Here is a 16,641-nt window from a genome sequence, read left to right as displayed (position 1 = left end):
CACACACACACACACACACACACACCCTGAGGACACTGTTCACCTCCCCAGCCTGTGGACAAAGGGCACAGAATAGTAACCTCATATGAACACATGCGGACAGCAGCACCAATACCCACCAGGTTCTTACCTGGACCTTGGGTCCCCAGCTATCAAGTTTCCAAACTCCCCCAGGATGTAACCGCCCACTTTGACCAGGTTCTCATGACAAGCTGGTGCCTGGAGAGCCTGCAGGGCCACGGGAGAGATGAGCCAGCCACATGCAGCACTGAGGGAAACCCACTTCCACGTCATGTGTCTGGTCCCCAAAGGCAGCCCAGGACCCCTGCTTCCTGAGCCATTGCCTCACTTCATCTAGAACTTCCTGACCCCCAGACACCAGGCAGTCCTGTCGCTCTGCAGCAGAGATGCCAGTTAGGCAGCGACAGGCCACCTAAGCTTGAGAAACGAAATCCTGGCCAGGGAAGGGGGCGTCAAGGTATGGCTGTCATCCCTCCCATCACAACAGGGGGATCGGGCACCACACACAATCACGAACCGCCAGAAGAGGACCAGTGGCGCTCTGCAACAGTCTGACTGGTGGCCTGGCACTTGGAAATTATGTGGGAAGGTGCTCAAAGAAGGGGAGGCACACTGGGCACGGTCATCCCCACACAGAACACTGTGATTCGGTGCAGCAGTCCACAGGGGCCCGGCAGCATCCCACTGGCAGGCTCGGCCGCCGGCACCCACCTCAAACACGGTCTTGGCGGCGTAGCCCTGCACGTCGTCCCTGTTAATGACGATCTGGATGACACGGTACCACACCTCCTCACTGACGTAGTCACCCGCGATGCGGATCAGGTTCAGGATTGTGTCCACATACCATGTGTAGTCCACGGCATACTTCTCCGCCAGGATGGCCACCTTGAGCACCTGCACAGAGGCCAGCACTAGTGAACCCCACTGGTGGCCGTGCGTCACTTTTCAGACTCCTGATCCAGGACCCAGGGGGCTCGAGACTTACCACTAATGAAGGAAAGTCACACACAGCCCCGACAACCAGCCGAGAAGCCAGCCCAGGGCACAAGAGGCCAGGAGGAGTCCCACGAGCATGCACCTGGCAGGATCCAGACATCCCCCACCTCCCTGCTCCACCCGCACCCCAACTCCTGCCTGTCCCCCACAGTCCTGCTCCAGACCATCCCTTACTGCCATATTGCCTGCACCCCAGTTTTGACTCTTCCACTCTGTATTGCCTGCCCCCCAGGACTGACCATGACCCCCGTTCCTACCCACTCTCCTGCTCTCACCCCATGCCTCTAGCACCCACACCCCTACAGCAGTACTATCGTCCCCACACTAGTGACCATGGGTCCTAAGGGGTCACAGATACCATTCACGTCCCCTCTCACCCTGAGAAAGCCACACTGAGTCCCACCCCCTCAAGACCAGACACTCCAGTACATGGGTGTTGGGGGTTACAACTTGCAGGTGATTGGCCTGTCAGAGCTTTGCTGCGAGAGGGCCCTGAGCACCCCAACAGGAAGCCCACGGGCCTGGCCAGGCCCCAGCAGGCCCTGTGCGAGGCTGCGATACACTGTCCCCAGCCCTGCTGGTCCACACACTCACAATCTCCTCTCGGATGGAGTAGTCAGCAGTCTCCAAGTAGCCTAGCATCTCCGCCACGATCTGCGGGGCGTTGCTGCGGTCACACATGGCGTAGAGCAGGTCCACAGCCCGCTGGCGCACACTCACATCCCGCTCGGTCTGGGAAGACAAGGTGGCCACCTACAGGGCTGCTCCTGGAGAGCACAACCCCTGGGTGCTCACCACCCACACCCGCATGCAGGACAGACCCCAGGGGTTGTCAGCTGGGTGGGCAGCCCAGGTGTGTGTGGCATGGACATGCACCTTGAGGGCGTTGATGACGGTGTCGATGTGCGTCTTGACAGCCTCATGGGAGAACTCAGAGCTGGCCAGCGTGCACATACTCTCCAGCGCCAGGTACCGGAGGTTGGTCTCCCGGTGTTGCAAGAACTGGCCCAGCTGGTTGCAGGCGCGGACAAGCAGGTTGGGCTCACTGCAGAGGGACAGGTGGGCATTCCTAAGCATCCCTCACCAGCTGGCAGTGTGTCCAGTGATGGTGATGGTCAGGACGTAGTCACACAGGGACACCTCAAAGGGAGATAAGCAGCCCTACATGCTCTGAATGGTTCCAAACACTGACAGTTCCTGAAGCCATAGGAGGCTTCGTCACCCCCTGCACACAGCCTAGCGTCTATTACAGTGGAGGCTCCGTCACCCCCTGCACCCCCAGCTGAGCCCAGCACCTATTACAGTGGAGGCTCCGTCACCCCCTGCACCCATGGGACAGTCTGCACGGCTCACAGAGGAAGCAGCAGCTGCCACCAGGCCCTGCAAATGTACCAAAGCCTCTGGCATAAGGCTCTAAGTTTGCTTGTGAGGAAAACTCAGACAGCTAGACTTAGATTTGCCCGTCAGGCACGTGTATGAAGGATGGTTAAAAGCTGTGTCCTCTGTTAGAACCTCTACTTGGAATATTATTGCTTTTAATTTTTGACTCATGTACTTTTAACTTGTTAAATTTGTGTCTTCTAGGCTGCAACAGTTCCATGATACAGCTTCAAGGATATGAACATGTATGGCTAAGCACAATTGATAACAGTGTATCTAAATTCCAAAACCAATCTCCATAATAGTCTATGTGTTTCCTATTGCCAAAGGGGCCCTATAGAGTAGTGACAGATGATCTTCACCCTGAAACCTACAGTGTCCCTTTTCAGCAGGAAGTAGCTAAGAGAATACGCCATCCCCTTTTCCTTATGACTCAGGGTGAAGTCTCTCTCAGGGAGGAGTGATAGGGAATGGCAAGGGACACACTGACAAAGGAGATTAATCAGAACTGGCTTTGACAAGCACTGTGGCAATGGGACAATCAAAACAGACTTTCAAGGGGGGAAAAAAAGAGGAACGAAGTGGGGGGACAGAGAAAATAGTCCAACAATGAATGAATGGAAATACAAAATCTCTGTAAATGTTCATGAAAATTAATAAAATTTAATTAGAAAAAAAAAGCTATGTCCTAACTTCTGTAAAATTCAGGTAAAAACCCTCCAGACGGTCAGCTATGGTCAGTTAAGACTTGACAGTACAACGATGCTTCCTTTGCACTGTCACTGATGTTTTCCTTTAATAAGGAGGTATTGTCTGATAGTCAAAATCTGGCAGCTTTTTTGTTTGTTTTCTTTAAAGACTGCATTCTGAACAGTTCCTAAACTGGCTGGTATATAACCCAGACACTGGAGTGAGTAGGGGGCCCCACACTGTCAGAAGTGGTGCATACAAAGTAGAGGCAATGGTCACACCTGATGGACGTCCACAAAGTCTACTGCTCATGCCCCCAGCACCAGCATGGCCAGGCCCAAGGGTGGTCACATAGGCACCAGGTATACCTGCCTGCCTGGAGGAAGGGACTAAAAAATGCAGGCACTCTCCGCCAAACAGGATGGTTGCACAAACCAGAGGCCAACTGCCAGAGCCAGGCAGGGGCAAGAGGGCACATGCCACCAGGGAGGCTTGCTGGTGACTGTCCTCAGAGTGATCAGCTCCAGCACTGCTACAACAGCCATGGACTCACCAAACACTCTCAACACCCAGCAGCTAATGAGTACATAGATGCACATGTATTCACACAATCTCTGTAAGAGTGGATGTGTGTACACACACATTCATGTGCATGTATACACACCTGCACAGGCTTGAGCACAAATGCAAACTTACATGTATGCACAATCCTATTCATCTCAGTACAATCACGAGAGAATCAAGGCAACAAGAGGAAATGGTGGGCAGAGGAAAGGTACTGGAGTCAGGAAAAGGTCCCAGGATAGGTAAAGTCATGTGTTGAGAGCTCAGCTTGCAGCACCGAAGAGGTAGAAGAGAGTGTGCACAAGAAGACACAGAACAGGGGCCAGAGACACAGGGGCGGGGGGTGTATGTGAAGGAGGACGTGAGACACCGGGGGGAGGGAGGACGCGAGACACAGGGAGGAGGGGGGATGGAAGACACAGGGAGGAGGGAGAAGGGAAGAGGGGGGATGTGAGACATGGGGGAGGGAGGATGTGAGACACTGGGAAGAGGGAGAAGGGAGGACATAAGACACGTGGGAGGGAGGACATGAGACATGAGGGAAGGGGAGGCACTGAGGGAGAGGCCAGGGAGTGGAGGAACTGAGGTCCAGGAGGACAGAGGCTCTCTGCTCTCCCTGGATGAAGCGCAGGACTTACCTGTCATGGTGAATAATGAGGCTGATGGCCTCGAAGAGTACAGCGTTCTTGGCATTGGAGTGCTGGACCTTCTTTGACTTGGGCGGCTCCTGGGCCTTGTTGAGGATGGTCTCCAGGCACTCAGTCAGGCGTCCCCTCACTGAGGGCTCTTCCAGGCAAGATAGGAAGTGTCAGCGGGCTGACCACGATGTGTGCACGCCCTGGGGCCCCACAGCATGGGAAGGCCACAGTTCCTGACACTCTGCCATCAACAGAAGCTTTTAGTGCAGAAGCTTTTTTTTAGCTTTTTTTTTTCACTCTGCTGTGGGCACCCTTGTGTAAGTCTCCACACAGCACTTACAGAAGTATGAGAGAATGGCTGGAGTTTAAAGAGATAGTACTCAAGGAAAATGTTCACCAGATTTTTCAATGCAAACCACAAACAGGATACTTTTACAGAGAAACAGATTAAATAGAGAAAGAAATAAAATCTCAGAGGTGTGGGTAACACACATGATGTAAAACTTAAGTGAAAAGTGTGTGTGAAATATTTTTTATAAAAGAAACAAAAATGTTATGACCAGCAACAAAAGGCCAGGATAAAATGAGAAAGGTCCACTTATAAGAAAACAAACTGCAGACCAAACAATTACAAGAACCAACTCCCCAGGACTTCAGTACACCTAGGGCAGCACATCTACCGAGAGGACGGTGCTGGCGTTGCCAGAAAACACACATCTGGACAGAGTGAGCACTAGCCCCACCTCGTCCACAAGCCCAGCAGCACCTGGGGCCTGGGCCTGGTGGACAGTGGGCTCAACCCGTGTTGTGCCAGGCCCCAGAAATCAGAAGGAAGGCTTCAGGCAGCCAGCCCTGCATAGGGCAGCCCTGCTCCTAGTGTGTGAAGTTGTCCACACAGAGGGGCCACCACCGTCCAGCTCTGCAGCTGTACAGCACAGAACAATAGCTGTGTACACTTCAGTATAAACAGGTGATTTCAGCATAAAGGTACTCAAGTTCGTTGTTATTGTTAGGTGCCATCAAGTGGAGTACAACCCACAGCAACTCTGTGAACAGAAGTGAATCCTGTCCTAGCCATCCTCACGCTTCCTGACACAATAGAGCCCATTGTGGCAGTCACAGTGGCAATCCACCTGGTCGAGGGTCTTCCTCTCCTTGGCCGAACCTCTGTCCCTCCGAACATTGTGTCTCTCTCCAACACTGACTCAGCAATCCCAGAAACAGCAGAGTGGAACCAGGTCCCGTCCAGCAAACCCACATAGCCTGGCCCAAATACTGACAGGGAAAGTCAGGCAGCCCAACCACACTGTGCCGACAAAGCACACCACCCCCCCAAAACCACCTTACACCCACCAACACTGAGTTAGCCCGACTCCTCGCGGGAGGGGACTCCTCGCCAGAGGGGACTCCTTGCTGGGGGGAACGTATAAACTCATGTATGATGGGGAGGGCTCCGTTCTGTCCTGACTCATTCAGAGTCAGCTGCGAACATCTAAGACGCCAGTTTCTTTGACTGTTCTCACTCGATGTCTCTGGTGATGGTGTTCTAGCACAGTCTCACATCGACTCAGAACTTTCTAGCTTGAAGAGACCCTTGGACCTCTTTGGAAATCATTCCCTTTGATAATATAACAAAAAGATATTCTCCATCAAAAATAAGTTTGATTAAACTTAAAGATTACAGCAACAAACCAACCTGTTTTAAGATGACAGTTTGGAATGATCTTAAAGAAACTCAATATGGGGAGAGGTGGGCAGGGAGAAAAGTACGAAAATGAATGAATGGAAATCCAAAGTCACTGTAAATTTTCATTAAAATTAATAATAATAATTTGTAAAAGTAGAAGAAACATAAATAAGATATACCTGCTCAAAAAAAACCCAAAAACCCTCAATGCACATTTTCAACCAAGTAAGTCTATTTCTAGAGACTTACCTTTAAGTCAAATGAACATTTTAGAACAATTCAAGAGCCCAAGGCAGAATTCAATGGCGTGTACTCTAAAGGCTACACTGATGAACAAAATTTAGGGGACTGTGTTGAAATTAATTCCTTTATGGGGCTATCACATTGACTGTTGGAATATCAAATTGGGAATCTTTCCCTAAGACCCTGAGTTAGCTACCTTTGTCCTAGGTCCCTACCTAGAGGGTCTGCTACTTTTGGACAGGTTGACTGGCACCTCTAGAATAGGCTGTCTTCTTGGACTGAGAGAAAACCTGACCACAGGGGTTAAGACCTAGGCTTGGCGTCAGGGGGCCGAAGGACTGGGGGGCATTGCTGAGAGGGAGGCCTGGCCTTAGGCATTAAGAGCAAGTCCTGGTCTCAGGGGTTGAGAGGTAGACTGGTTTCAGGGGGCTGCGAGCAAGGCCTGGATGGTTATGAGTTGCCGAGGGGATGGAGACTCGGCCTACAGGCATCATGACCATGAACCCAAATTATACCTTTAGGACTTTACTAAGCCCCATAACTCTAAATAAAGCCTGTGAGTTCTAAGTGTCATTACAACAAATTATGAAACCCAGCAGAGAAGCAGAGTGCCATGGGAGGGATGGCTACTGTCAGAATTGGTAAAAAGGCCTTGGAGTCACAGCTCTGACCCACTGCTGCTATCTCCATCGAACAGGCAGCTTCTAAAGGCGTCCCACTTTATTTAAGATCCGAGTCAAAAGCAGCAACATTCCATTTCTAACAAAACTGTGACTGTTAGTAACTGCTAGGATCCAAATCCCGGAAGCTCAGACAGGCAGCCATGCCTATCACACAAGGACCAGTGCCAACTCAACTGAGACAGGCCTGAGGGCCAGGCTGCGGCCGCATTGCTTGTCTGCTACTCTGCATACCTGGGGGCGGGTAGCACTGCAGCAGCCGCAGGAGCTTCACTGACAGCCACGGAGCTGGCACGAAGTAGTAGGTATAGTCCTGAAGGTCCGTGGACGCGGACGTCACAATCTGAAGGGCAACACATACAGTGATGTACTTGGGATCACACGCTGGACTTGGAGAAACATGGCCTTTCTGCTCAGGTCACACACGTATGCCACCTTCTGCATTTGAAACAAACTATTGGAACTATACCATGCAGAAACCAGCGCTGTAACTCAGACAGACATATGCACACCTCTTTTTATTGTTGTGTTATTCACAATTGTAAAGAGAAAGAAGCAGCTCAATTGTCCATCAACAAACAAATGGATAGAAAAGTTATGGTACATCCACACAATGGAACATTACACAGCAGTGACAAACTTATAAAACACTACACAACATGGGTGAATCTGGAAGACATTATGAGTGAAATATCTCAGTCACAAAAGGATAAATACCGCATAACACCACTGTTATCAAATAGTACTGACATAGGTGGTGGTGGAAAAATAGGAAAACAGTAGACAGATAAAGAACACTGCACTGGATGGACAAGGGGAAGAACTGCCTGAAAAGAATGCATGATTAGGTATTATATGCACGACAGTTAACAATCTGGAATAAGATTGCATTACAAAGTGGAGGGGGAGAAAAGGAGGGGCAGGATATGGACCATGAATGAATGAAAACCCAGCCTTTCTGTAAACTTTTGTTGTGGTTGGTTTTAGGGGTTTTCTGAGAGTTTTATTTTCATTCCTTTTTTCATTTTCTACCCCTTCCCAAGCCCTCCACACAATGTATACCTTGTTCCAGATTGTTGTCATACATGTAAAGCCTAACCATATAGCCCTTTCAGATAGTTCTTCCCCCATCGATCTAAAGAAGCGTTCACTATCTGTCCACTATTTCCCCCATTCTTTCTGCCTCCCCCATGTCTGTCCTATTTTATAACAGAGGCAACATTTGTCTTTTTGTGACTAAGATAGTTCACTCAGCATAGTGTCCTCCAGGCTTCCCATGTTGTATAATGCTTTATGAGTTCACTTTCTCATTGCTGTGTCATATTCCATTGTATGGATGTACCACAGTTTTTCTATCCATTCATTTGTTGATGGGCAGTGGGGTTATGTTAATCTCTTTGCTGTTGTGAATAATGAAGCAATAAACATGGGTGTTCACACACCTGTTTGAGTCATGGCTCTGGTTTAAGGTATATTCCCAGTACTGGAATTGCTGGGTCAAATGGTATTTCTATCTCCAACTTTTTGAGACAGCACCAGACCACTTTCCATAGGGCTGTACCATTTTACATTTCCACTGCAGTGAATAAGAGTGCCAATCATTCCACAACCTTGTCAGCATTTGTTGTTTGCTGGCCTGCTGAACTTTGTTATTGTTGCTGGGGTGAGATGATATCTCTTAGTTGTTTTGATTTGCATCTCTCTGACAGCCAGGGATTCTGAACATTCAGATGGCAAACAAACACATGAGGAAATGTAAACTTTGGTAAAAAGAAAGCATGAAGGAGAGTCACAGTACTGCTCAATGAGCCTCTTCAGGGCATGGGCACTGTCCTCAGAGGCCAGTGTGCAAGGAAAGGGCCACTGGGACACGCTCCCCCCTCACTCCCACGTGCTGCCCACACGCCCGTGTCACGCCTGTATTAATCCCGCGTGCTGTTCACATGCCTGAATCATTGGTGTACAAAGCGGCCACTGTGGCTCATTACAGATATGAGCTAAACAGCAACTTCTCTTGGGATGAAACAGGACCAGAGCTAGAGCCTTAGTTCTGCGCTGAAAGCCAGGGAGACTGCTAGTCCCTTGGAAGGGGCTCCCCATTCTTCTGCTGCCCCTACACCCAAATGCACAGCTTATGAGGACATCAGCCCAACAATGTCATTGCTGAACACACCTGATTCACCTCTGAATACATAGCTATCCCAGCAGTGTGCCATTGCCCACGATCTGCTCGTCCCACACTCTGTGTCAGGAAGGCTTGGGCAACACCCCTAAATCTCACCAGGACCATCTTTCAGGATCCAAGTGCAAAAGACAGCAGGGTCACGAGACCCAAGGTGCCAAGCCAAAGAAACTACTGCAAATCACAAAAAGGGCACCCCAACTCCATGTACGGAGAAGAGATTAAAGTTGTCAAGGACTTCATTTTCCAAGGACCCTCAAGCACTACTCATGCAACAACCGTCAAGAAATCAGGATATGGTGCACTAAGAAAATCCGGACCTCTCCACAGTGCTGAAGGGCAAGGACGCCAGCGAAGACTAAGGGAGACCAGACTGAAGCCAGGTCTCCCATTACCTGTGCTGCTGAAAGGTGGATAACGGAATAAGGAAGATGGAGGACGCAATCCCTCGGAACTGCGGTGCTGAAGAAGAATACAGCCTGTGCCATGGACTCCCAAGGAACAAACAAGCAGCCAGGGCGCTCCTCAGAGGCAAGGGTGGGCAAACTTTCTTGCATATACTTTGGCCAATCCTTGCAAAAAGACATCATGCTTGGGAAGACAGAGGGTCAAGAGAAGAGAGGGAGACCCTCAACAAGATGGACTGACTTAGTGGCTGTAACAATGGGCTGAGCACACTGGAGACTGAGAGGATGAGGCAGGGCAGGGCACGGCTCTTCTCTGCTCACAGGGTCGCTACAAGTCAGAGGTGACGCGATGGCCCCTGACAACAAGAGCTAGAGGGGAGGGGAATGCGGATGGACAGCAACGGGGCCAGGAAACTCACACTGCCTGAGAACAGGCTGCACAGACTATCAGTAACTGCTATCAGTAAGCTGGACACCCATCAAAAGGTGAAGTGGTAGAAGTTGTATGATGGTTATTATTGACAATAACTACACAAAAGACCAGCTGCTGAGGCCTATGTACAACCAAAACACGCATGAGATTTCAAAGTCTGGGTCATGATTTCAAAGCTCATCTCAGTTAACTGGTCTGAAAACACCCCAGGTGTTTCTGTTCCACCTCTTGGTTTGCTGTGTGGCCAGGGGTTTTAAAAGTTGACAAGCAGGGTACAACCACTGGTCTGTATTTATTTGGTATAACCAAGGACGCAGCAGCATTAGGAACAGGTAGAGGGAATGGTGTGGAGGGATGGACTGTGGAGGATGGACTGTGGAGGAACGGACTGATTGGTGACTGACTGCCTCTCTTTGGATCAGGGCTTCTACAGGAGGATTGTGATCAAAGGGGGAAATGGAGGAATGCACAACAGAGTATCTTCTCTTGACTCCAGCCTTCTGAGCCAGGGCACCATGTCAACAGCTGATTTTACTGCCCTGAGATAATCTTTAAAACTTAACCAAAAATATATACCCTCAATGCTCACAAAATAAAAAACCATTAAAAACCATCCTCGAGCTTCCTGCTCTTCCGACGCGGCCCCTGTGCGGCAGCTCAGTGACAATGGCACTCGGGATTGCCGAGCAGCTCCAGAGCAGAGGGTTCAGGGGTGGCGAGGAGGTCACAGCACTCAGCGCCGACAGCTCCAGGGGCTGCACTGCAACTACCAGCTGCACTTGTGGAGGTTCTCAAAATCAACAAATCCAATCTTTTATAAAGTCCTCAATATCTGTGCCATTCTAAAGAAGTGATCTAATGTGGAAATTACTAAACAGTATCATTAACATCTCACCCAACTAAACTTTTATCATAGATCATTTCAAAACAGTTGCAGCGTTTATAAACAGAAATCTGCCAGGAACTCAAACCAGATTCAGAACAGGACATGGAATGACTGCTGATGTCAGATAGATCTTGGCTGAACGTAGAGAATACTAGAAAAATGTTGTAACTGTGTTTTACTAACTATGCAAAAGTATTCAACTGTGTAAATCATAACAGTGTATAATACTGCAAAGAATGGAAATGGCATAACACTTAACTGTGCTCATGTGGAATGTGTACACAGCCCAAAAAGCAGTGATTCAAACATCACAAGAAGACATTGCACCTTTAGGGTCAGGAACAGTACTCATCAAGTCTGTGTCCTTCCCCCGTATCTCTTCAGCCTGTATGCTGAGAAGAGAATCCAAGAAGCCAAGAAAAACTTATCAGGAAGGAGAAGGACTCATCAACAGCCTGACCGGTGGAAATGCCACTGCCTGGCTCACTGAACGTGAGGAGCAGAAGGTCAAAGACGATCGCCTTCGGTAGATCAACATAAAGAAAAATCTTCACAATAGGACCCTAACACCCTAAGTAACAGAGAACAGATTAAAGCTGTCAATAATTTCCTTTTACTTGGATCGAATCAATGTCCTTCGAATCAGCAGTCAAAAACTCAAAGTGTTGCACTGGGCAAAACAACTGCAAAGGACTTCGTTAAGGTGTTAAAGAGCAAAGAGGCTAGTTTTTGATACAAGCATGATATTTTCAATCACTTCATATGCAAACAAAAGCTAAGCTATGAATAAGGAAGGCCAAAAAAGAATCGAAGCCATTGAATGACAGTGCAGAATGAAGTGAAGAATACGCAATATACCATGCACTGCCAGAAGAGTGGACAGGCCTCTGAGAACCTCTTTAGAAGTCAGGCTGCCAAGGCATTGGCTCATGTACTCTTGGACATGTCATCAAGAGGGCTCAATAGCTGCAGAAGGACACCACACTTGGTAAAGCAGAGGGTCAGTGACAAAGAACACTCTCACAGGATGGCCTGACCCAGTGACCCTGAGGGTGCTGTGAGACAATAAACTTGTCCATCACTGCACACTCGTGCCAGCCAGCTGCCCAGGCCCCTGCCAGGTGCCCCATGGCCAGCCGCTCCATGTGTAGGTGTGTGCTGCAGAGATCAGACATGTGGACACCAGCAGCATGACCCCCAAGATCCACCAGTGGAAATGAGCTGGACACTAGCCAGTAACATGCTGGGCGGGGGAACCGGGACACTGTCAAACAATGGAGTTCCACTCAGCATCAACACTGAGAGCATAAGTCAAACACAGAAGACATACCCTATGAGCGGCCAGGAGACAGGTGGCAGGAAACTGCTTGCCCCAGTCAGCCCACACTCAACAGCAGTGCCCTCTGCTGGAGGGAGAGAAAGGGCCTCCAGGTGCTGGCAGTGCCTTCCTGCTGGATCTGGGCAAGGTCAGGGTGCTCACTTGAGGGCAAATCACCACATCCTTGCTCTGTGCACGTTTCTGCCCACCCACATCTCACAGTTCACAAAAGTTTAGAAGGATGCCAAGGAGCCGTCCTTCACAACTGGACCAAACACCTTGCCTTCCAAGAAGGAAACTCCCACACTCACTGAGTGAGTGAGATAGAGACCCGGTCCCGTGCTTCCCTGTGAACACACTTACTCTGCTGAGTCTGGAGACCGCCAAGGAGACAGACGTCTTGAACTCTTCCGGGTTCTTCTGCGCTAGTGTGGTGATGAGACTCGTGGCTGCGGTCACCACGCCCTGCAAAAAAAAAAACAACAAAAAACAACCACACAGATGTACAGATGTGAAGCTTCTCTCTTAAAAGCACTCACTTTCTAAACGACAGCCCCCACCCAGCAGTCACACACATGAGTGCCCTCTTCTCTGACTTCTCTGAGCACTGGGACCTCACAGGGACACAGAACAGGCTGGAGAGGCAGCGGGGAGCAGGCCCACTGTGCAGTTAGTTTGCTATGCATCTGGAAGTTGGAAATGAATAAGATGACAGAGGAAGAACTGATGTATTTCAGTTGTAGTGTTGAAGAGCCCTGAATATTCCATGAACAGCCAAAAGAACAAACAGATATGCCTTGAAAAGGTACAGCCAGGGTTGCTCTGTGGAGGCAAGGATGGTGAAAACTTGTCTTACATACTTTGGACATGTTGTTTGAAGGGGCCATTCCTTGGAAAAGGACATCATGCTTGGAAAGAGGGAGGGTCAGTGAAGGAGAGGAAGGCTCTCAGTGACTGGGCTTGAGTGTGTCAGGGATGATGAGGACAGGATAGGCTTCAGAGTCACTGTTCATAGGGATGCTTTGAGTCTTATTTGACAGCACTTAACATGATTATAGAGAGCAACATTATCTTTGAGCTGAATTGAATCTACGTAATCCAAAACTGAGATTTTATAAAAACTGCTGTTGAACCAGAACTCTTAGACACAGCTGACCTTCCACTGTGTTCCTGAGGCTATAAGCTGCAGGGAAGAGAGACTGAACATTTTTCTACCCCAGAGCCACTGATGGACTCAATCACCACCGAAGCATGGCCATGGGGCAGCAGTGAATGTGGACCTCCCTGAACAGCAGCCCTCCAGCTCCCTGGGCAACCCCCATGGACTGTAGTACCCAAGCTCCCTGATGCACCCCCCTATGGACTGCAGTCCCCCAGCTCCCTGATGCACCTCCTGTAGACTGTGGCACTCAAGCTCCCTGATGCATCCCCTGTGGACTGCAGCCCCCAGCTCCTGATGCACCCCCCCACGCTATACCACCTCAGCTCCTCCACCTTTGGAGAAATGATCCAGTTGAGGTCTCTATGACCTGTCCCCAGTCTGAACAGCTGGCTGAGGGGCAGTGTAATGACATCTCTCCTTGCACCTGCCACATCTGGAAAAAGCAGGTTCTCTGGCAGGTTGAAAAGACTGAGGAAAAGGGGTCGTGCTCATGAAGTCTGAGAACAGGAGTGGGTTTGCCCAACAGGCACAAGCTTTAATATGGGCTGTGACAAGCTGTCCCTGACTGGCTCGGCCTGGGCATCATGGCTAAGCACATCAGACCCCTTCACTCGAGCAGGAACCCAGTCCAAGCACACACCAAGTGCTGGTCGTTGAGGAGGTGCACCACACGGGACGTCCAGTCACCCATGGGCACAAGGTCAGGGGACGTTCTGTACAAACGCAGCAGACACAGGGCGGCACTCTGCTTCACGCTGTCCATTGTGTCCCTGAAAAAGATGGCAGTGATGAATGTCACTTAAAAAGACTGTCCACTGTGACCACAAAAAGCCTGCACACTGTCCACCATGAGGGCCACACACAGAGCCCGCCAGCCATCCATCGTCAGGGCCACACACACAGAGCCCACACACCGTCCACCACACTGTCCACCATCAGGGCCACACACAAAGCCCGCACGCCATCCACCAGGGCTGCATGCAGAGCCCACACACCGTCCACCATCAGGGCCACAGGGCCAGAGGACCCCCATCTTCACCACTCCCTCCCACGTCTGGTGAGGACATAAAAATTTCACAGCCCTGGAAGCACTGGCACCCCACCTACACTCACAAAGGATGAGGGGATTGCCTGCCCCTGGGCTCTCCCCTGAGGACACCAGCACACACGGCTGTGCCCTCTGTACCACAGTGGCACACCCCTGTCCTCCCCTTGCTACTCCTTCCAATCCTGCCGGGCTGCAAGCCTGGGCTGGTGAACAGTAGTAGCACTTAGGAGAGCAGCTCGACCTCTCAGAACCCCAGGCAACAGGAGAGATGGAAGCAGGTGGCCAGCCATCCAGGACGCAGGACAGGGGCCCCGTGGGCCGGTCTCTCAGTTTCGCGGTGTGATTCTCTGCACTCCAAGGAGGAACTTGTGTGAGAGTGTCTTCTGGAGGCACGTTCACACCCACATACCAACACACTCATATACAGCAACGCTCACACCCATACACATTCACACACCTACACATCCATACACAGCCACTCTCACACCTGTACGTTCACACCTACACACCCATACACTGCCATGCTCATACCCATACACAGCCACGCTCACACCCACATTCACAACCACACACCTACACACCCATACACAGCCACACTCTCACTCATTCAGAACCACACAACTACACACCCACACACAACCATGCACACACCTGTACGTTCACACCTACACACAGACACACTCACACCCATATATGTTCACACCTACACACCCATACACAGTCACACTCACACTCATTCACAACCACACAACTACACACCCACACACAACCATGCACACACCTGTACGTTCACACCTACACACTTACACACACACTCATACCCATATATGTTCACACACCTACAGACCCATACACAGCCACACTCACACTCATTCACAACCACACACCTACACACCCATACAGAGCTCACACCCAGTCACACACCTACATACTCATACACTACACAGCCATGCTCACACCCACACCTACACAACCACACACCTACACACCCGGTCATACAGCGTACATTTACAATCACACATCTACACATCATGCCACACTCGTATACACTATCCCACCTACACACCCATGCACAGCCACACTCACACCCATACATTTGCACAATCACACCTGACAGCCAAGCTCATACACATGTGCACACTCATATACATTCACACACCCACCATATGAGCACATCCATATGCATTCACATTTACACACATGCACACACACTCCCGATACGCACATTCATACATACCACACACGTGTATCCATGCATTCATACTCAAGACATCACATATACACACACCTACACAAAGTTACCTTTTCAACCCCGACACAGTAAATCATATGATCATCTGATTCAAAATGTCCCATGCCAAGCCATCTCATTTCGCCAATACCTACTATGTCAATATTTATGCGTTCCATTTCTTTCTTAACAATGTCCAATTTTCCTACATTCATGCTTCTCACATTCCACATTCCAATCACTAGTGTCTCCTTACAGCTATTCCTCTTTCTCTGTGTTTCCTCAGTTTCAATTGTCATGTCTGTTAGTCCAAATGACAGTCTAAGTGTGCTCTATCGTACATAGGGTTTTCGAAGGCTTGTCATTTCAGAAGTGGATAGCTAATCCTTCTTCCTACTCTGTCTCAATCTTTAAATATATATAATAGTATCTGACAGACAAGCATTCCATAGAAAACAGATGAAAGACATTTGCCCAATTATAAAAATGACCAATAGATTCAATGTTGTTGCCCACCCCTGCTACATGTTGTTGTTGGTTTGTTTTGGGGTGTTTTTTTTATCCACCCTTTCCTTACTCCATCACCATCCCTTCCTACTTTTGCCTACAGCATTCAACACCCATCTCCCATTAACCAGCACCTGATGTGATGGCCTAAGTCTCATGCCATCCGGATTTCTGTGATTCTGAACATATCGTGCTGCTGCCAGTCTCTTATGATGCAGCCAATATGACTTCAATGTAAAGTTGTTAAGTACAACTGTGATGTACAACTTCTTTTCCTGGAAGGTTCTGAGAAAAAACGGGGCTAGTTTCATAATTAAAAAAGTCATTTCTAGATCCATCCTGAAATACAGTGTGGTGAGCGACAGGATAATATCCATACACATACAAGGAAGTCCGGTGAATACCACTATCATTCAAATATATGCACCAACAACTAGAGCCAAAGAGGAGGAAATAGAAGATTTCTACCAACTTTTGCAGTCAGAAATAGATCAAACATGCAATCAAGATCCACTGATAATAATGGGCGACTGGAACGCAAAGGTTGGGAACAGGGAATAAGGATCAG

At 49.4% G+C, this 16,641-nt stretch overlaps 1 protein-coding gene across 1 annotated transcript in view; it reads right to left on the bottom strand.

Moving 5' to 3' along the window:
* The window catches only part of AP2A2 (adaptor-related protein complex 2, alpha 2 subunit), a 79,155-nt gene that overhangs the window by 21,241 nt on the left and 41,273 nt on the right, over positions 1–16,641 (bottom strand). Inside the window, exons 5-12 of the mRNA XM_006893207.1 lie at positions 13,928–14,057; positions 12,489–12,590; positions 7,134–7,242; positions 4,290–4,437; positions 1,894–2,062; positions 1,612–1,749; positions 733–915; positions 131–228 (exon numbers count right to left, since the gene is read on the bottom strand). Of these exons, the coding sequence (XP_006893269.1) occupies positions 131–228; positions 733–915; positions 1,612–1,749; positions 1,894–2,062; positions 4,290–4,437; positions 7,134–7,242; positions 12,489–12,590; positions 13,928–14,057 (1,077 nt within the window). The remainder of the gene's footprint in view (positions 1–130; positions 229–732; positions 916–1,611; positions 1,750–1,893; positions 2,063–4,289; positions 4,438–7,133; positions 7,243–12,488; positions 12,591–13,927; positions 14,058–16,641) is intronic.

The sequence above is a fragment of the Elephantulus edwardii genome, unplaced genomic scaffold, assembly GCF_000299155.1.
Source record: "Elephantulus edwardii isolate Elephantulus edwardi_28Jun2011 unplaced genomic scaffold, EleEdw1.0 scaffold00126, whole genome shotgun sequence".
In the NCBI taxonomy this organism is placed as follows: domain Eukaryota; kingdom Metazoa; phylum Chordata; class Mammalia; order Macroscelidea; family Macroscelididae; genus Elephantulus; species Elephantulus edwardii.
This window is presented reverse-complemented; position numbering and strand designations above follow the sequence as displayed.